The sequence below is a fragment of the Anas platyrhynchos genome, chromosome 7 (assembly GCF_047663525.1).
Source record: "Anas platyrhynchos isolate ZD024472 breed Pekin duck chromosome 7, IASCAAS_PekinDuck_T2T, whole genome shotgun sequence".
NCBI lineage: Eukaryota > Metazoa > Chordata > Aves > Anseriformes > Anatidae > Anas > Anas platyrhynchos.
The window spans coordinates 23,679,228-23,701,190 of NC_092593.1; the positions used below are offsets into that span (position 1 = coordinate 23,679,228).

A 21,963-nucleotide genomic window follows, 5' to 3' on the forward strand; every position below is an offset into this window, starting at 1 on the left:
ATGCAGGTTAACGACACAGAGACATGAAACTGCAGCTAATAGTGAACTTCCAGTGATTTATAACCCTTTCAGTCTAGTGCTTCATATGGGGGTACCCACCTAGGGGCCTTTTCCGTGAAACCACATCAGTTAGTGTACTGATCTGTGATGCACAAAGATTCTTTTTTTTTTTTTTTTTTTTTTTTTTTTTTTGGTATGTGTGTGTGTTTTAATGGGTTAAGTGCCAAAAGCTGGGTTAGGTCATTGTTCTGAAACAGTTGCTGAAACCGTGAGAGGATAGGCACAAACGAGACCAAAGAGGGTACATTTTTATGCCTTTGTTTTCCTCGTGTCACTTTCCAGATACGGAAAAAATGCTTATGTTTGGGCTTAACTCTTTACTCTTGTTTTATTCTCCATCAAATTGTTGAAGAAATCCCCTTCTTTTCACCTCCGTTAGTTTGTGGTGACAAAACCCACTAAAAGATACCGGCGATGCCCCTGCCCGCGGAGCTACAGAGATTACTTGCGGTCCTCGATGCGACACAACCCACGCTAACCTAGCCCCGCTTCCCAAGGGCTCTGCACAGCCATCTTCCCACAGCACCCCCAGGACAAAAGCGACGCCAGGAGACACAAAGCCTCCCCCGGCGGGCTGGGGGCCCCTCACGGCGTCCCGGAGTCTGGCGGGGAGGCACGCCTGGGGCGCCCCGTCAGCACCGCGCCCCCCCCCTCTTTTTTTTTTTTTTTTTTTTCTTTTTTTAATCTTTTCCCTGGCGTTAAGCTCTGCGAGCCGCCTCCCTCCCTCCCTCCCTCAGGGACGACGCCGCGACGCCCCTCCCTCACGGGCGCCTCTCTCCCGAGGCGGGGGGAGGGAGGGGCAGGGGAAGGCCGGGGGGAGGCTGTCGGGGCCGCCCTTACGTGAGGGGAAGAGGCGGTGCTCGGGCGGGCGTCGCCAGTAACGGCTGCGCGCCGGCATCTCCACCCCCTCAGCGGGCGGCGGTGAGTGCGCCAGGCCGGCTGCCGGCGTGGGACCGAGGAGAGGGCGGGCAGGCACTCGGGCGGACGCTGGCACGGTTATAGCTTTTCTTATCTCGCCTCTCCTCCCCCATCCCCACCTTTCCTCCGCGGCTGATCCTCGCTCTCCGCTTTCCCCCCCTCACGCGCTCTCCTCACGGCCGTTACGGCGGGAACGGGGCTAATGGCGCGGGCGGGGGGAGGGGAGGAGCGGCGGGAAAAAAGAAGCGGCAACGGCCGCGGCGCGCGCTGCTGCCAGCCCTGCACCCCCCCCTCCTTCCCCCCCCCGTGCATTCAGCCCCTCTCCGCCCTGGTGGCGCGGAGCCCCGAGCCCGCCTTCCCGCCACGTGACCCCCCCCTTTCGCTCGGCTCCATATTGGCGCTGGCGGGTGCGTGCACAAAATGGAGGTAACCGCAGGCGGGCCGCACAGCCGCAGCCCGCTCTGCAGCAGCAGCGGTGGTGGTGGCGGTGCACCGAGGCTGCAGCACCGCGCCTGGGCGGGAAGGCGGGAGCGGGAGAGCTGGGGGGTGGGGGGGTTGCTGCACGGCGCGCTGCAGAGCGGGCTCGCGTAATGGCGGCCGCGCCGCGCTCCTCGCCGCCTCCCTGCGGCGTGGCGCGGGCAGGAAGGGGGGGGGAGGCCGCGCTTCCGCCGCGAGGCCCCGCGGGCGCCGAGGCTGCGGCCGCCATTTCGTGCGCAGCTGGAGGGGGGGGGGGGGCGCTGGGCGCCGTGCCCCGCTGCACGTAGCGGCGCTGCCGCCAGCACCTGTGGGGCCCTTCACGGCCGGCAGCGGGGCGAGGCAGCCCGGATGGCTTCCCGCTGCCACGCCCGCAGCCGCACCGCGCGCGGGGGGCTCGGCGATGTCCCCGCGGCCCTGGGGGGAAGCACAAAGGAGCGGCCCCGCGCGCAGGCCTCGCCTCAGAGCTTCCCCAGCGGGAACCGAGCCAAAATCAGATCCAGGCCGGGGCAATCGGCTGTGCCCTACCCGGGGAGAAATGCTGCAGCCACATCCCCCTCTTGCTTTCTTTCCCTCTCCTCTCAAAACCTCTTTTTTTTTTTTTTTTTTTTTTTTTTTAAGCATTTCAAAGTAAGTTGAAATGCTCAAAGTCTGGTGAGTAAAAACGGTGCGGTGTTCTTCCTGGGTTTTGTGACCCGTCCTCAGGCCTTGTAGGACTGAGAGTAGAGACGTGACCGCTCACACTAGTTTCTGTTCCATTAAAAGTCGAGAAGAAACTGGATCCCTGAGCAAAACAGCTAAAAATAGCTCAGTTTTCCACGTAAGCAATTGTCTTAGTTGCTTCAGGGTTGTTGAACACTGACAAACTGGAGGGAGGATGAATTCAAAGCATTTGAACGTGCTTCAGTCAAGTTTGGTAACCCATCACATAAGTTACTAAGCTAATATATTGTTTTTTCTTCCCAGGAAATGTTCCTGTTGGTGTTGGGAATAAACTGCAAATGCACTTAGAGCTGAAAACCTATTATTTTGGCGCTTTAAATCTTACATTTGGCAAGATAAGCTATATGCACATTAGGTCCAACTTTGTCTTTTTACAGAAAAGATCAATACATCTCCAGAGTATTCTCTGAATGGACAAGTAAATTTCCATCTTGGGAATGTCAGTTTCCCCTCAACCAGCACTTCTTGTCTCTCTAAGAGACAGGGTAGCATTGTAGTAACTAGGTAGTTCCTGGGAACTTTCTGTCCATTACAGCCAACAAATTTTTCTGATTGCTTTCATTTCTGTCATTTAAGTTGCAATATACAACTGCTTCAATGCTAGTTAACTTCAATTGATATTTGAATATTTTAAATCAAAGCGAAAAACAATATGTTGTGGATAAAAATCATAAAAATGCTGGTATTTACAGTCGTTTAAGCTTCCTGCGAAACAAAGTAGGAACAAAGCTGCACAGGGCTGTGTACTGCTTTAGCTGATGGTACTCACCAGTAATGAAACAGCTCTTTTTTGTGCATCATGGCCTTCAGATGCCATCGTGGCAGAGACCATGCCTACAAGCTTTATGGTGGCCAGTATGGAGCCCCACTGGGGAAAGCAGCAGGTGATGAAATCAGAGAGTGTTTGCATACTTTTCATTACTTAAAAAAGGGTATCTAGGCCTAGCCCTTCCCCCCCTAATAATTCCAAAAGATTTATTTCACCATACAGCAACATTTTTTTTTAAAGCCCTTGACTGCTGTGTGATTTGAGGAAGTGAGCAGTTCAGGAGGTATTAGGATACTAAGTCCTTCAGCTAAGTCAACCTAAGTTTTATTTGAAGGATTTCAAGAGCAGGTTAATACGGCATAGAGAAGAACTGAAGATAATACAAATACCTTAACATTAGTTCATAAAACCTTTAAGATTCTTAACACCTTCAATCATGATACTCATGATGTCACAGCTCTTTAATATGAAGGTCTTAATTTGAACCTTAATTTGAATTTAAACATGGAATTATATTATTTAACTTTGAATAAATGAGTCACACTACCTGTCTTTGCCTATGCAATAAAACTTCAAAAACAAAAAATTAAAAACAATACACTTAATCTTGTAAATATCAATTATTTTAATGCAGTACAAATGCAATTTTACAGTACCATATTATTTAGCTGACTACTTTCACTACTGTAATGATTTTCAAGAAACACATGAACTAATAGTGAATTGTTTCCATAGATAGTAATACAACATAATAAGGAATCACGTAACAATGTTTTTAGGAAACTTGATTTAAAAAAAAAAAGAAGTGAAAGCAAATATTTTTTTTGTTTGTTTGAATGCTTATATATGGATGCATTGACTGAGTTTATCTTGTGAAATACTTCTTATAACTTCATAAATATTCATTAATAAAAATTGGGCACGTAAATAGAGTACAAAGTAGTAATGGAATAAATAATTTGCAAGGAAAAGTAAGACAAATGACCAGTGCTACAGATTGCTAGGGTTCAAGTGTTAAAATTTCTAGTTAGGCAAGAACGGAATCACTAAAGGGTCCTTCCACTGGTGTTAGTAAAAATATTTTTCAGTGCAGAAAACATTTCACATCCTATAATATTCCAGTTTGTAGGCTGCTGGATTACTGGTTTCAGTAGGTTACACATAAACATTTTGCAAATAATGCTTATTAAAATTACCTTTTTTGCAAAAATTTTGGATTTTAAATCTGGAGAAGTAGAATTTGATTTTTTTCTTATTATGTACAGATCGTATTCATGATAGTTACATGACAGGCAATATTTGGAATAAGTTGCTCTGCAGATTATAATTTAAGATTGTACCAAGTTATTCCAACACTTTGACCTGGTAGCAGATGTTCTTTTTGTGCAGCAACTCTTGGGCAAAATAGGCTGAGGATTTTTACCCTTTGGAATACTTTTTTTTTTTTTTTTAATACTTTCATTGCTCCTTTCCCCTTCTGTAAAGCCACACCTGTGCATTGCAGCCAGAGAAAGGCCCTACTTCATAGGAATTGGGGTAAGTACTGACTTATCCAACCTGTTTTCTAGGTTTCCTAAATCTAAAAGAAAGGCCGAGTTAGAGTACCCTTCCAAAATGGCTGCTATTAAGGAAGAGAGAGAGGTGGAAGACTACAAGAGAAAAGGAAGACGATCCTCACAGGTGAGATAATTGCTTTTTTTAATGAAAAGTAGCTTTAAGGGGAAGAGATTAATAAAAATAGTAATACTTAATTGTTTCTATCTGATGCATTAATTCAGAACTTTTTTTTTCTACCTTCTTCATCCCCATAGTAGCAGAATAACTTTAAAGTGCTGTATAGTAGTTACAATTTTAAGGGGTGGGATGTTAAGTATAGTGGGGAAACTTTGCTTGCATAGTTTTCTGTTATAACTAAATGTGTAAATGTATGTTTGTGACTAAAGGTGTAATTATTTTTCTTTTAAAGAAATAGATGCATCCTCAGAATATTGGCAGGAACTCGATTCTTTCCTATTTTCACAATCTTTTTTTTAGTGGGAATGAAGACAGGTTCTTTTTTAATAAAAAATGGTTGCCTAATAGTCACTGCAAATGAAAGCGAGGCTGTACTAAGTAAAAATAACTGTTTTCTTTTGCTTCTAGCAGAAATACCGTAGACTGAATAAGGTGCGTAGTATAGAGAAGATGGTGGGGCTGTTCTGGGAGGATGGGAGCTAGTTACTTTGGGGCAGGGTGTGGAAGTGGGAGGGGGGAAAAGTCTTGATACCCTTCAGAGTATAAACTCAATTTTAAGATTAGCAAAGAGGGTATTAACTATGCTTGTATGCCTTGTAATTGAGACACTGTCTTATTGTATACTTTATTTGCTATCTAACGTTACTTTTCCAGGATGCCTGAATATTTTAGCTATTTAAGCCCATCTTTCTCTGGCGATCATACACAGCTGCAGTGCCAGAGCCTTAGAGCTAAGAACAAACCTTTTCTTGAGTTGCATGTATCCAGTAGCTTATGGTTACTTTGTATCGAAGAAATGCCTGTAAAGTCCTCTTGAAAACGAATGTTTCAACCCTTTCTCTGCCCTTGGACTTCGGCTAGAATGTAACTGGGGTTCCTCAGCTGCTGCAAAATGAGCTTTTGTAGTTTACTGAAGTAGCTTGGCCTGGAATCCACATAAATGCTATTAAGTTTCTAGAGAATATTTCACAGAGAAAGTTGATTAACCCCAGTTGTCTGCAAGCTTTTGAGCTCCAGAAGTCAGTCTAGGGTTTAGCTGCCCATAAACTTAGCCACAGTGACAGGCGTTTTGGGATTAGCTTGTTCCTAAAGATACAGTGCATGGCAGGACTTCATGTCAAAATAGGGCCTTCAGAGAGAAATGCTGCAACTTCAAAATGCTGATCATGCAAAACCCCTGCCACATGAAGGTGGAGTTTCTTGCAAACTCTGAATAAAGGCAGTGTGTATCTGCAGCAGTATTGTCAAAAAGACCTGATTTTTGCCCAGACTGTGATTTTTATGGGAATCACATGCGAGTGCTAGCTGCCTTTTTTTCCTCCTCTTCTAAGAGAGGTACAGGCAGACTAAACGGAGCATTCGGGGTTTTAGGTAGGATATAGAAGCCTGTAGTCTGATTTCGATTGTGAGAAAGGGTGGTGCAGAGAGAACGAGGCGCAGCCCCAAGATGCCGGCCTTGCAGCTGGCCGTAATGTGGCCCCCCCCACCCCGCCCCATCAGGCCAGGCGGGGGCTGCAGGGCTGCTCCTGCGGCGCCACTGCGGCGCTGGGTCATGGCCAGGGGCTGCTGGTGTGCGCGATCCCGCTCTGCCGTGGCCCCACCCCTCCGGCTCCATATTGAGTGTGGAGGAGACGAGATCGGATCGCTCACAAAATGGAGGCGGTCTGTGCCGCGCGGGGCTTTGGCTTCAGAAGGAAGTAGCTAGCCACGGCAGGAAGAAAAGCTCCCCGCCTCCGCAGAACCTATTAATACATTTGGGAAAGCATTTAAAATGCTTGAGGGGAGGAACGTAGTCTCCCTCCAGCTTGCTGGCTGCAAGCAGGCAGGGAATTACTGACTAGCTTCTCCTCCCTACCCCCCCGGCCCCGGATGGAGCGTTGCAAAATGGCGTGCTGGCCCCCAGCCTCGAGTGGGAGGGAGCCTGCTGATCCTGCTGAGGCAGTGTCGTAGTTAGGCTAGGGAAAGGAAAAGCCATCGTGCTGTGCAGGGCTTGCTGCACAGGAAAGGCTGTTGCTGTAACTAGTTTGCAGCGGAAGGATTGAGAAACAGCATCCTGTGTGACAGAAGAGCACTCTGAAAACCCTAGAGATGCTTATCCCCAGCGAGAACAAAATGCTTGAAAAATAACTTGTTCCTAACAAAGTACCACCTTCTGTTTGTCTGGAGAATTCCTGTAACATAGATGTGTTCTGAGGATAATCATTTCTGATGGAAGAGAGAAGTTGTAACATTAAGTGTTTTTCTTATATGAGAACTGAACTTTGTGTGCGTGTAATAAAATAAGTGCAGAAGGACTTCTCTTTTCCTTTCAGGAGTGACCTGAAGAGTTCTGGGGTCATTCTTTAAATGGAAATTCAGTCTGACTTGCTAATTGACAATGCCACAGGCTTAAGGAGCGTTAGAGAGCAATAAAAAGATTTTTTTTCTTTGGTTTCTGGTTTTGGAGAAGTCTAAATTCAATAATAATAGTAAAGTCAGAATAGATTCCTTTGATTTAGAATAGGAGAGTTTAAAAGAGTCAGCATTCCCAGCTTTAACATAACCAGCTAAAAAGTAAGTAGTGTAAGTAAATTTAAAAACAAAAAAAAAAAGTTAGCAACAGAAAATAATATTTCACTGAACCTAAAGCAGTTTCTATATACAGTAAGTGTATTAACCCTTTAAAATTTTAAGTTTACATGTAATTAAAAAGGAGATTTTTTAATAATACTTCTGTAGTTCAGACCATTTAGGAGACCACGGAAAAGAAGTTTTATTTTAGTCATGCCATTGACTATCAGATAATCCTGTAGTAATGCAGTTAGTGCCTTAAATAAAAAATTGTTACTAGAAGTGCTGGGGCTAGCTCTTGCTCAGTTTAGAAGGTATAAATAAGAGCGAGGATTTGTCCCAGCCAACTTTTCATAATCCTAGGCATTGTTTCCTGTAGTTCAACCCAGAAGTTATAAATCAGTGGGTATCTAAAGCAGCATATAATTCCAAAATTTTCTTTTATCATGTATCACATCACAGTATTTATTGCTCTGTAGGGTGGTTGTGTAGTACTCAAAGGGATATACACTTTCCTGACCAACACTAGCACTACCACCACATTTATTTAAACTTGTAGAACCTAAAGCACTTCACCTGCAGGCTTGAAGCAAGGCATCTATATGTAGAAGTCTGCAGCTGGTTTTATGTAGCTCAGCTCTAAGGTTTGTGCTTCTTAACACAGCACAGCAGAAACAGTGAAGCCTGTTCATTCCTGCAGCAGAATTGAAGTCATATGTGACGTAGCTGGCCAGCACTTTGTTGCAGGATGTCTTACACTCACAAAAGTACCAGATTGTAAAATAAGATCTTAATATGATTGCTTGTTAGAAGAAGACTCCCCTCCCTTGGGGATGGGAGAATGTTGTAAAATGATTTTTGGCAAGGTCCTTTCACATGCACACTAAATAAAATATGTAACAGAGTAGAAACACTAATGCATTTTTAAGCCCACTTTATTTGTTCTGTAAAGATACCTTTTTGATATTGTGAAGAGCTTCAATTAAACTGAAGTTTTAAGTTTGCTTGTTAAGTTACAAGTCTTATTCTAGTAGTTATCCCTATTCCTGGTCATTGATTAGTCATCATTCAAGATATTTTTTCTGTAAGACATAAATCCTTCTTAATTCAGATGTAAGAGGTACTGTCCACAACACTGAAAACCAGATTGGTACTTCTACTTTCTTGATTATGTGTGCTTAACTTACAAATTTATCCAAGTACAAATTTGCATTATCAAATAATTTGGAACTTATACATTTTCTTTAAAATGCATAAAAATAAACTTTTAAAATAGTTTTAAATCAGATAGTCCAAAAGACTTAAGTGCTTGATTTGGTCAGTAACCTTTTTTTTGCTATTTGCACACTATGCTCCTAATTTTTTGATTGTTCCTTATGATTGTGCTTCGCGAAGTGTTAGAACTTCCTTTTATCTAGCAGTGCTTCATTGCTAATCCCTACAGAGCAATATGCAACTCGAACAAAATGAGCATAAAACAAATGCACTTCTTGGAGAGGAGGAAAGTAAGCAACCAAACTATTTAGTATATTGAAATCTCTTTACTGTTGTTTGCATTTGAGCATTCTTAAGTTGTTAGTTAGTTACTGTTTAATTAAAATCACACCTCATTAATTGTTAAGCTTATTATGCTGCTGTCTACAACCATTAGAAGACACTGTTTTTATGTAAATGTGTTCCACCTATTTGTAGTTATGTGCACAGATAAGCTTTAGTAAATCTGTGAAATGTTAATTCTGTGGTTTGTATTCAAAATATGTATTTGATTTTTGATTTTGTAGGGCCATGAGCCTAAGGAGCCAGAGCAGTTGAGAAAGCTGTTCATTGGAGGTCTGAGCTTTGAAACAACAGATGATAGCTTGAGAGAACACTTTGAAAAATGGGGCACGCTCACGGACTGTGTGGTAAAGTGTCCAAAATTAGTTTGTGCTTTTGAAAAGATATGGGTACTTAATCTAGTACAGAAATGCAGAGTGCCCCGTGTATTTTTTTTTTAGGTGATGAGAGACCCACAAACAAAACGTTCCAGAGGCTTTGGCTTTGTGACTTACTCTTGTGTGGAAGAGGTGGATGCTGCCATGAGTGCTCGACCACATAAGGTTGATGGACGCGTGGTTGAACCAAAGAGAGCAGTTTCAAGGGAGGTAAGTTAGGGTTATAGTTAAGCTTATTTCTTAATTTCTACCTAATTATTTAAAATGCTGAATATAATTTTTGGTGTTGCAGGATTCTGTAAAGCCTGGAGCGCATCTCACAGTAAAGAAAATATTTGTTGGTGGAATTAAAGAAGATACAGAAGAATATAACTTAAGGGAGTACTTTGAAAAATATGGGAAGATTGAAACCATAGAAGTCATGGAAGACAGGCAAAGTGGAAAGAAAAGAGGATTCGCTTTTGTAACTTTCGATGATCATGATACAGTTGATAAAATTGTTGGTATGTAATTCTTTAATGAGAAATGACTTGTAGGATAAAAGTGTAACTTGAGCTTTCAGAAAAGTAATGCGAGCAATATAAGATGTCGGCATGATGAGCTATTTGACTGTTAAGAGCAATGAATGGGGTGGCTTTAATATTCCTTTGAAAACTGGGGTCATGCCTTACAGTAGCTTTCTATGAAAGTTGTACAGCATATTGCTTTCAATTATTTGAATTTCTAATGCTGTCCTTTTTCTCAATTTTTCTCTAGTTCAGAAATACCATACTATAAATGGACATAACTGTGAAGTGAAAAAAGCACTCTCAAAACAAGAGATGCAGACTGCTAGCTCTCAGAGAGGTAAGTTTAGAGTTAGGCAGGGTTATGTTACATAACTGGTTTTCATTTAATGTAATTTAAGCAAAATATTTTGTAGGTCGCGGGGGTGGCTCAGGCAATTTCATGGGTCGTGGAAACTTTGGAGGCGGTGGAGGAAACTTTGGCCGAGGAGGAAACTTTGGTGGAAGAGGTAAATGACTAGAATGTTTCTGTAGAACATAACTTCCACATTTGCTGAGTCTTTTTTTCTTGAACACGTGCTAAGTGTTTAAGCCAACAATCTCATCTGTTTTGTGTTCCAGGCGGCTATGGGGGTGGTGGTGGCGGTGGTGGGAGCAGAGGAAGCTTTGGGGGTGGTGACGGATACAATGGATTTGGTGATGGTAAGTGTATTGCTCCTTCTCCCTGCTTCATGCCAGCATATCCAACTCTGAAGTCTTACCTCCACCTTGGACACCAACTCTACTTTAGTGATAGTATACGTTGTAGTGCTGTGAAGAGTTGAGGTTTTTGTTTTCCCTACAAAATCATGGGTGGAAAAAATACTCCCCTATATTTACCTTTTGACTTCATGTCATGAGGTCATGTAGCAATTGTTTGGCATTGAGAAAATTGAAGATACTGGTGTCAGCTGAGATTACTAAAACTAAACAAAGCAGTGACCACCTGGCATACCAGAAGTCTTTTCAGTCAACTCTAAGACTTGTTCATTACTATCTTGTCATGATCGAGTTGATGTGAGTATTCAAAATCCACCTGAAGAGAAGTGTGGAAACTGCCAAACAGCTGTGATAGCAGCATTTTTGTGTGGGGGGGGGGAAATAAGGGAAGCAGCGAGTAGTTGTTTGTCCTGATTCTGTAAGGAGATACACATAGTCATCCTGAGTTCTTTGGGACTGTTTCCTAGTTCACAAGTACTCCATTGATATATCTGAGAAAAAGTCAACATCTGGAATATTAAGTCTTGGGTACTCTTGGTGGCTTGGGAAAAAAAGCAATCTGGTAGCTTAGACACAAGTGTAAATAAAATTGTATGTCTGGATAAAAAATACAAACCAGAATTATTTTGAGATCTTTGTCTACTGAGTAATTTTAGTTCAGAGGATTAAAGAGGATGGTTCACAGTAGTGACAGCCACTTGCACGAAGAGGTGGCTGTTACATGTTGTATATCTATGTACTGTGCATGAGCTAGGAAACTTCAAGTATTATGCTTCGAGAGTAGACATAAGCTAATGCTTTTTTGTTTGTTTGGATTAAACAGTTTAGGTAAATGGTGCAAACACAATGGATACACAGTAGGGGAAACACTGGGACATTTTTGTGTGCTTGTGTTTTTGTTATGTGTGTGTGTTAATGGTCTTTTTTTAACCAGTATTTAGCTTTGATGTGCTTAGTTTGAATTTTTTTATATTCAAAGGTGGCAACTATGGAGGTGGTCCTGGGTATGGCAGCAGAGGAGGTTATGGTGGTGGTGGAGGACCAGGATATGGAAACCCAGGTGGTGGATATGGAGGTGGAGGAGGAGGATATGATGGCTACAACGAAGGAGGAAATTTTGGAGGTGGTAAGATGACAGCTGTAATTAGCCAAAACTCTTTTAGTCAGGTTTGAGTAGTACAGTGGCTGAAGTATGGTGCTGCATGAGATGAGTTGTACAATTAGGTGCTAATGTAGATTAGTGTGTTAAACAAGGAAAATTCTCGTCCATCTGGGTCAGCTTTGCTTAAACTATAGAATATTACTTTGCCTGTAACTTATTTTTCTAAAAGCAGCTGCTGTAAACCTGTGTGGAAGTAGAGTAGAAGAATTTAAATTTTGACCACTTGAAATATGGTGGTGTTGTTGGGTATCTGTTCACACCGCGTAGGTCATGTCCTTCATGAGGATTAGATGTCTAAAGTTACGCTTTTTATTGTTTGATTGTTAAACAAGGTACTCTGGTTAATTTTTTTCATAAGAGTGGTTCTTTTGCCAGTTACACATTCTAATTGGAGTGACTGTATGCCATTTCATTACAGTACTCTTTTACAGTGTTAATTAGTGTAAACCCTCAATGAGTAGATACTATCAAGGAAGACATTAAACAAAATCAAAATAAATCTAGCTGTGTGCTGCTAAACGATCGGTTTAGCCATGTTCCTGTTTTGTGTTATCAGTGTTAATTTCCTTACAGGAGTTTCTGAATGCTAAGGTTATTTTTTTAGACCTGTTGTAACTTCTTTAGAGACCTTTAATGGCAGATGTTTCCGATTAGAATGTACCACAAATACTAAAACATACAAGATTCTTACTGCTGCTTCCCCAAGAATTCTAGAAAAGAACTTCCATGGACCTAGTGGAAGTTCGGGCAGTTTAGCTGCAAAATCTGCTGCGTATTTTATTAATACTCTTTGATGTAGTGGGTATGCAGTGCATATACAGCTCTGTCACGTTTTACAGCAAATAAATTGAATGTTTGGCTTGTAGTTTGCATGGTTACCTGCAAAGCACTGAGCAATGTTAGTAGAATGGCAGTGAAACTACTGTGCTTTCCTGAGTTTGGAGGCATTACATTTGTCCTCTTGGGGTAACTTCAAACTGCCGGTCAAACCTGTATGAACTTTCTAATATAGCCTGCTACTTCTCATTTTCAGTGAAATACCAGTTTCTAATCCTAAAAATGCTAAGGGTTTTGTGTAACTTGCACATTGTGAGTAGAGCTAGCATCCACAGTTCTATTTTAAAATGATGTAAAATACTGTTAATTACACTGAAATTTCATAATCTTACAGACTTACTAAATTCACACACTTGCTTTTGTTTTAGGTAATTATGGTGGCAGTGGAAACTACAATGATTTTGGCAATTACAGTGGACAGCAGCAGTCTAACTATGGTCCCATGAAAGGTGGTGGCAGCTTTGGTGGTAGAAGTTCAGGCAGTCCCTATGGTGGTAAATGAAATTCTGTACAGAAAATACTTCTTTTGTTTAATATTACTTGTTATTAATCTTTAAGTTTCAATATGTACCCTGTTTTCTTTGTAGGTGGTTATGGATCTGGAAGTGGAAGTGGGGGCTATGGTGGTAGAAGATTCTAAAAATGCTACCAGAAAAAGGGTAGGTGTAATTCATATTTATGATGATGATGAATAATGTACAACTGTTCACTGAGAGTAATAATTTTCTTATCCTGTATTCAACAGGCTACAGTTCTTAGCAGGAGAGAGAGCGAGGAGTTGTCAGGAAAGCTGCAGGTTACTTTGAGACAGTCGTCCCAAATGCATTAGAGGAACTGTAAAATCTGCCACAGAAGGAACGATGATCCATAGTCAGAAAAGTTACTGCAGCTTAAACAGGAAACCCTTCTTGTTCAGGACTGTCATAGCCACAGTTTGCAAAAAGTGCAGCTATTGATTAATGCAATGTAGTGTCAATTAGATGTACATTCCTGAGGTCTTTATCTGTTGTAGCTTTGTCTTTCTTTTTTCTTTTTATTTTCCCATTACATCAGGTATATTGCCCTGTAAATTGTGGTAGTGGTACCAGGAATAAACAAATTAAGGAATTTTTAACTTTTCAATATTTGTGTAGTTCAGTTTTTCCACATTTAGTACAGAGAACTCTATAACAGAAATAAAATGTAGTTTAGGGTGTTTCCTTGTTAGTTAATAGAGAGGATTAATGCATTTCTCAATTACTATTTTGTATTAATTTAAAGTTAACAATAGAAACACCTATTGATTTACAGTCTTAAAGGGGTCTAGTCTCAGTGTATATATGTAACTGTCATTGATATGAGTTACATAGGCATACAGAGGGAAAACATCTGTATGTTGCATTATAGTTTGTTTAGATGTATAACTAGGATTGAGTTACTCAAATTAGTGTTTGTGAATTATAGAACTAAGCTTTACCTTCAAATGAAAATTTCAAATTACTTTTTGGTTTGTGCATATTTTTTTAATTTGTAGTTCTGTATTAGTACTAGCGCTTCAAGAAAATAAGGCATGATAAATATTTTAACAAGACCAACTTTAGTCACATTCAAGCTGTCTCCCGTCTCCTTTGAGATGTGTAAGGGATAACTGCAGTTGCTCAAGTTCTGGGTGAAGAGAAAAAGAACCTTGCTTTTTACCTTTTTATTTATTGTAATTCCCGAGAAGTTAAGGTGGGGTGGGAATCAAGTGCCTGTTTCCTTGGGATATACAATGACTCTGTTTCAATAAAACGATATTTTGGGGAGGGTGGCTTGGAATTTTCATCCCCTTCCTTTCTCCCCATTTCCCTCTCCCTCACACCAGATTGTACTGTTTCAATTAAACAAGGCGTCATAGTGAGAGTAATAGGTATGTTCCTAAATAACTTAATGGCTATATACTTTCTTGCATGCACCCTAGGCAATTTTCTGGACACATTCTTCTGACTGGGAGCCAAGGGTAGCACAGGTGTAATCACTGACAGTCCCAGGTAATGCGTTCCAAAAGCCCATTTTCAATGGGCTCTCTAAGTAGCATAGTCCTCAAGCTTTTTCCCTTATGAATATCTAAGCTCAGGTAAGAGCCTGAAGATGAAACAAAACATGATCTAGTTGTATTTTACTGACCAGAAACACTTCCCACAACATAGAATGGTACAGTCTTAAGTTTCCATAGACAGAATGATAGTGTTTTACAATTTGATTTGATGCACTGGAGTAGCAAATCTTATCAGCACATATGGCTAGAAATTGTACTTGATTCTCACTTCTGACCTCCAAATTAAGGCACTACAGTCCGTGCTTTTGTCAGCTGATGTGACTTCTCTCAACTATTGCCAGGACAGTGCTTTCTGACAATTCAGAATCAGAAGAGTAGGGACACAGTCAATAGAAGAAATATTCAGACACTTGACAATATGTGATTGATATTGGAATTACTCACACCTGTTTCACTTCTGGGTCAATGTGCAGTATAAGGTAAATGCAATTCCAGTGTAGGAATGAATCTGCAAAGATGTATGAAATGACTCAAGGCATAATCAGTCATATTAATTATGAATTATAATTTTAAGAAGTATTAGAAAAATGAGTGTGTTGTTTGAAAAAATTAAACAATGTTATTTAAACAATGTTATTGGAGTGTATTTAGACTGCAGTACACTAAAACAAGGAACCGCTGTCAAGATGGTAGCCTCCAAACTGGATTTCAAAGTCTGCTTATTCTTTTCTGTGGAGTTTTAAACTATAACTTAAAGCAAGAATTGCTGATTCAGTGAACACTTCTGTTGTTGTACATAATTTGGGATTGGGTTGGGGTGGGGGTGGGGGTGGGGAGGTTGTATGTCAATAAAGGCATTTTTTTAAATGACCCCTTTGGAGTTTGAAAACACATTCAAAACCAAAACACATCTCACTAGGGAGTGAGACACCTAACTACTGACCTGCTCTGTATACTACTACACTTAGAAGATGTGTAGACTTGTAACTGGGGCCTGCATCTGATTGCAGGGACAACTGGAGGTTGGGTTTGATGTCCCTTCTGAAAATTGATCTGGTATTTCTAAAATTTTTTAGAATGTATTGACAGTGTTCTTTTTAACAGGGCCTCTTGTAGCTGTACTGTGACAACAATGTTAACTTTGAAAAATAGTGTCATAATAAACTTTATGAACAAGATCTGTATGCAACCTTTTAAGAGATGGAGTGTGTAAGTGACCGCTTTGTAGGTGGGTGGGGTAGCTTAGCTGTTGTTTGTGATGTGGAAAAAGTGTAAGCTGTGAGGACAGTGATTAACCAGTTTTAAAGAACCTAGGATGTACTTCTTTGATCCATACTTTGCTAAGGAGACTCGTAAGACAGGACTTCAGCAGCCTATTGAGTATGGAGAAGTCAGCATAATTAAAGAATGACAAGGCAGCAGGAGCAACAGCTTCAACTTCCAGAAAAGTGAAGGCATAAGATACTGTGCTGATAGTGAGCAGCTTTCCAAAGGCTAGTTAAATCCGCTTATCACAGCTGAAATGTCGAGAAGAAAGTCTAGGAAGAGTTCTTCACCTTTTGGAACCTCCTTGAGTGATAGCTACTTGAGTTGACTCAAAATCAATAGGTCTAGCATTTAGACCTGAAAGGAAGGGCAATGAGAATAGGTAAGGTTTGCCTTTAAATTTTTCATGAATTAAAAAGAGTACTGGGAGGTTTTTTAACAAGGTAAGAGTAATTTCTTTAATTTTCAGGTTGAATGAGAAGCTGCTGCTTGACAAAATGGGGAATGTCTTGCACATCCTCTTCAATTGAAGGTTTCTGACTGGGTAAGATTTGTAGTGCATAGTAAAACACGTTTAATGCTCATTTCCTTCTTAGGCTTTCCTTTACCAGCCTTTTGATAGTAGGGAAAGCCTTAAGTATAAAGGAAGAAGTATTCCCGTGTATGTCATCCAGTGTTTCTTGTTCTGGATTAGGGGTGTCTGCTGACATAACTGCTGTTCAAGAATTTTCCTTTCCTGGCAGGTACAAAATTGCTGTGTGTCAGAGATCAACAAAAAGGAACGATAAATGTTTTGAAATACATTCTCTTAGTCACCATGAAGAGTGTGCAGTCTGCTTTTGAAAAAAATGTAACAAATGGAAGCCTTACCCAGTGTGACATGAAAAGGTTATGACACTCTTAAGCAGCTCATCACAATTCACAGATTGTATTGATTCCATAAGCATGTTTTGCATTTATTAAAACAGGTTTCCCTCCTGATAAATGAATTTTAGCTTGCCAAATGAGTTTGTATTCAAATGTAAATATCTAGTTCCCATTCAGATGTTTGATGCTTTCAGGGTAGTTTAGTGGAGGCTAATACTGACAAGTGATACCCAGCTGAAAGCACAAGTGTATATGGATGAATGGCAATAAAATAACTTTTCATGGAATCTGCTTTATATGCATATGGGTTCTTAACTCTTGGAATGTGTATTTCCTGTTCTTCTGTATCATAGACTATTACAGGTATGGGGTATTTTCATTCCTTTTGGGATAGTAGTTACCTATTTTAACTTACCAGCATATATTCACATCTGTGCAGTATTCCTGCAAAAATCTGCTTCTATTTTAGTGTTGGTTATGCTTAAGTTACTCAGAAAAAGGTAAATTGAATACATGCATTTCAGTTTAACTTAGGCCTGAGGAAAATTGGCAGACTGACTCCACTAGTGAAACTTGTTACTACTGGCTGGCTGTGAGTATCTAGAAAGCAAACTTCACATTGTAACATGTACAATCAGAAGTTAACTTGAAGTATTTTACAATAGTAATGTGCAATTTCCATATAATTAGGAGCTACTTACTAAACGGAAATCTCACAGACAACCAACTTAAATAAAAATGTTGGCAAGTACTTTTACTTAGCCAAAGTTGAGCTAAAATTCAAACCTGCTGCAGTGAGGTCCCAGTCTCTCCTTTGTGTAGTATACTAGGTAACTTGTTGCTTAGATGACTAGCTTGCTTCCTCACCCAGAGGTGAAATACTTCTTTGCTATGCAGAGGTGCTCTTGTGAACTCATCTAGTCATGTACAGGTAAAAATATGTAACAGGGAAAGGCATTTATGTGGCTAATGCTTACTCAGTTACAGGCAAATGCTTTTTGTACTGCAGGGAAGGAGGAATGTTACTTTTTTTCTTAAAGTAAAGCAAAATTTTCTGGTTTGCATCCCATTATGAGGCCTGTGTGTAAATTTCCTTTACATACTGTGCTCTTGAGGGTTCTTTTTGCACTAAGTGTGTAACTAGATACTCACTTTTAGAGTTACTTTCATGCTAGGCTTTACAGCTCTTACTGATTTATTTGCTTCATTTCAATTATATCATTTTTTTTCTCTCTCAGAAATAAACCTTGTCAAAGATGAATACTTAAGCATTAATTCTTAATACTGAGGAATATTTGGTCAAGTATATCTTTGTCCAAGAGGCACTTCCAAGAGTTAAGAATATTATTTAATGACTAGGTTTTTCTGTAGTAGTTGCTACTGAAAATAGCAGCTGTAAATGGAGATGCGAATAAAATTACAAAGCATTGGTCCTCAGACTAGAGTTCTACATGACCCTATTTAATACCTAGGGCTACTAGGCTGATGCAGATTCGATAAACGTTTTGTTACTAGATAACAAATTAATCATAGTATCTTAACTTGGATATCCTTCAAATATTTTAAGGTGTGGGAAGGGGAATGCTCCTGGTCTTTCAAGTATTGCTTGTGTGATGTACTGACTTGCTGCTGTCTTTGGTTCCTGTATTAACTTTTTTTTAACATTAACTTTTATTCATATACTGTCTATACTGCAATGGAATATTCACTTACATATCAATCTGTGATCTGACAAATGTGTGTATCTTGTGTGGAGCATGAAAGATCTTGAGTATCACTAAAATTCAGATATCTGATGGATGATTCTTTTTCTGCTGTGGGTACTACAGGTTGACATCTCTATCTAAGATTAGCTTTTTCCTCAACTAAAGTAATCCAAGTATCTCCGTAGAAGACAAATGACCTCCATGTAGAAGATAATATCGCAAGATTGGAAACAGAATAACATTTTAATAACTGGCAAAGACTTGAAGAGCAATGGTGCTAGTATGGTGAAATCTTACAACTTGTGGTTAAACAAGTTTAAAAATATGGAATTTAAAAAATTCAATATAGTCCATAATGGATTGGAATTTGTTTAAAACTATTTCACTTTTGTATCAAAATAAAGTGTACATTGTCAAATGACTTAAAATCTAAAATGTGTTGCCATCACCTTTTTTTTGTTTAGTGCTGTGAAGAGCACAAATTGATCTTAAATTGCAACACAGTGGCAGGATCATCTTTCCAACTGGGAACTGCAAGTCAGAAGTTAACCTTGATTCAACCCAGCTCCTGAACTTTAGTTCTAGCCGCTTCACAACTGAATGATTTAATAAAGAAATAAATGGTTTGTACATGTCAGTGTATGAGGGCAGCATCGGGGTGCATTACAACTTACAGGACTTGGCAATGTCACTGGTCTTCCCCAGGTTTGGGAATACATTGTACATTAGTTGTAGTAATAAAATGAAGGCTACAGTTCACAAACTGATATTGTCACGTATACCAAAATGATTAATGTGGAATACTTCTTTAATGATGTTGGATGTTTGGATAAAAGTACAACCAACTTTGTGTTCATATGAAAAGTACTGCTTTCAACTGCATGCATGTTGTTGCAGTCTTGAGTTAAGACTGATTCTTTACCAGGTGGAATTCAAACAAGTCTTCTGCATTAGCAGCAGTTTGGGGATATATATATATATATTTATTGCTCTTTTCATGTTGGTAATGGAGTAAGTATCCCTACATTGTTTTATAAATGTGTGTAGTACAAATACAGCAGCCTCCGCAAAGGCTGCAAGTATGTTTGCTATAGGCTTCTGTGTTAGTGCTAAAATAAATACCAAATTAAAATGGGGGGCAAGGTTTTACCAAGGGCTGGTTTATACCTAATTTGTGATTAGAATATTTATATGGTATGTAAGGAAAACATTTTCTTTACAAGATGAAGACATAGCTTAGTTAATGGCTGTGTGTGTGGAATATTTTCCTTTTTAGGCTGTCAAACGTACCTGTGTGTTAGAGCTGCTGTGTATCACTATTGAAAGATGGTTCAGGGCCATAGCTCAGCATGCTTTTTCCTCAATGCTTATGCTCTAACACGTTAAGAATGACAATTTTAGATTGTCTTACTTTAAATGGCACTGGAATCTCACATTCCTCGTGTTTCAGACAGGCTTGGTAACTGCTAGCAGTTTCTTCCTGCTTTCCTAGGCAGTGTTGAGTGCAAAGCAAACACAGACGCACTTAAACAAGAGCAAGAAAAACACCCCTTACTGCTGCAGTATCTTTGATTTAATCTGGTGACTGGCTGTGCTATCTGGAGCTAATAAAGCTGCTTCATCTATTAAATCTAAATGCTGTTTTGTTTTCAACCATTGGTAGTTAACCATTTGCTCCAAAAAGAGGAGTCTTGTGTTTGGAGTATGTCAAGGACTGTGCAGTGGGATGGACTGACATGCTATTAACAAGGAAGAAGGTTGGTAAAGGTAAGTAGCCTCAAAGTGCCAGTTAGGTCACCGAGATTTCCCTTGTTTTTGCACATGACTGAACTGTCTCAGTGCCCTCACATTACTACAAGAGAAGTCTTGTCTTTCCTGCTTTCTATGTATGGTTGTATGAGCTTGCAATTGTTGCAGTATGTGTAAGGACTGTCTGCTTTGCTCCACCAGTGTAGCCTTCTGGAGAGTTAGTAACCCAACTCGGCATCTAACAAATTACAGTTAGCATGAGATTGGGAATGTGCGGCCATCACTGAGGAGAGGGATGGAAGCCAGTTCTTCCCCTTTTGGTAGCAGTGAGCTGTTATATCAAGTGCCATTTCAGGGAACTGCAGTGTTGCAAAGGTTTGCTAAGTACTGCAGGGAATCTCTGCAGTTGGGTAAGCCTGGAGTGCCTGATTAGAGCAGCCAGGCCTCTCCAAAGCTGCTTTGCTTGGAGACTCAACTGAACGAGAGCATTTTGCCAGTACAGTTATTCAGGGCTTAATAGCTTCTGTTCTGTAGGATGAAAAAAGAGACATACCTGTTGGGATACTCTGTGCTATTCTTTAGCTGTGTTACATGAGATTAAGACTTAGGATAGTGTTTTTCTTCCCTCCAGTTTTGAACTTTCCAGAGGTGCTTTTGAGAATTAGTTATTCTTCCCCTTTTTATAAATAATGCAGAGTGAAACTACCATTGTTTTTGCTCAAGGACTACCCTTCCCACTGCCTGCAGTCACAATGGTAAAGATCATGGATGTAACAAGTGAAATCATTGTTTTCTAGCAGAAGTTTTGACTAACATGATAAAGTACTAACGCAGTTGATGTGTTTGGATTCATCTGCTGCTGTTACAACACCAAAGCAGAATTTAGGTTAGTTTGATAAAATGGCACTACCTGTTTTCATAGCATTAAGTTGAATTTCCAGATTTTTAAAGAATTTGTAAAATAAAGTTTCAAGGAACACAGTTTTTCTTGTATATCTATTGACCCCTTCATGACTCCTGTGTCTGTCGTCTCAGATACATACATTTAGATGCAGGACCTTACTTTAAAAGTCCTGAACTAACACAGTACAAAAAGTTGTGTGAAACTGTTACCTGTGCTCTGGATCTTTAAGGACAGGGTGGACTGGAGCCTCTGACAGCTGCATGCTGAAGTGAGGAGGACTGTCTCCTGGTACTGGCACTATGCCATTACCTTGTCTTTTAAAGAGGACACAGTCAACAGGATCATGGTTCCAGCCATCGCGTAACTACCTTATTGGTAAAGCTGCTGTAACTGATCTGCTTTCCTACTCCTGGCTCTTCTCTGGTTAGCTAAAAGTTGCACTGAAGATGAAGCACAACAGAGACCGTGTGTAGCAGAAAGGCCTCTTAGGCAGAATCTGTAAATGAGAACAGGAAGGTAAATGACCGGGTGACTAATTATTTGTAATAAAAATAAAAGCTGACTATGAAGAGTTACACTGATATTATTGTGACCAACTAGACAAAATACCATGCTCCACCATTCAGTGCATAAAGGGAAAAACAAAACTGGTTATAATATTAATATAATATAATAAATAAAATAAATATTAATAATATAATACATAAAATATAATAATATAATAAATAAAATAAATATTAACATAATATTTGGGCAAGAGGGCTTGGAGTCACTGGATAGAGTTGTATAAAACCAGCAGAGAACAGTAGAAAAAAGGAGAACTTCCATAGCATCCCGTGATACAATAATACTCATCGAAACTAGCTTTCTGTACTAGCCCCCATCCTTCCTCTTTTTTGAAAACTTAAGCCCTTTCAAGTGCATTTGAAGTTGCTCATTTTAAGTTACAGATTAAGTTCAAATGAAAAACAAGGCTGGCTGATTTCAAAAAGCTCTTTAACTTAAAAAAAAATAAAAAATGATCTTCA

General features: G+C 40.1%; 1 protein-coding gene across 32 annotated transcripts; it reads left to right on the forward strand.

The window, feature by feature from the left end:
- Positions 1 to 837: 837 nt before the first annotated feature.
- On the forward strand, positions 838 to 21,504 carry HNRNPA3 (heterogeneous nuclear ribonucleoprotein A3). 32 transcript variants are annotated; one of them, XR_011810683.1, is made up of 14 exons: positions 1,166 to 1,404; positions 4,513 to 4,624; positions 5,087 to 5,110; positions 9,010 to 9,132; positions 9,226 to 9,372; positions 9,455 to 9,665; positions 9,919 to 10,008; positions 10,070 to 10,177; positions 10,290 to 10,370; positions 11,407 to 11,553; positions 12,795 to 12,920; positions 13,014 to 13,085; positions 16,179 to 16,253; positions 18,747 to 21,504. XR_011810683.1 is itself a non-coding variant. In XM_027461564.3 (13 exons), exons 2-12 carry the CDS (start codon positions 4,559 to 4,561, stop codon positions 13,064 to 13,066), a joined length of 1,176 nt encoding a protein of 391 aa, XP_027317365.1. In that variant the 5' UTR covers positions 838 to 981; positions 4,513 to 4,558; the 3' UTR covers positions 13,067 to 13,085; positions 13,172 to 15,621. The 32 variants fall into 32 exon arrangements, 26 of the variants coding, with proteins under 26 accessions (XP_027317365.1, XP_027317369.1, XP_027317374.1 ...); XR_011810682.1 differs by lacking the exon at positions 18,747 to 21,504 and adding an exon at positions 18,406 to 18,717 and having other exon boundaries at positions 16,179 to 16,597; XR_011810681.1 differs by lacking the exon at positions 18,747 to 21,504 and adding an exon at positions 16,404 to 18,717.
- Positions 21,505 to 21,963: the final 459 nt, after the last annotated feature.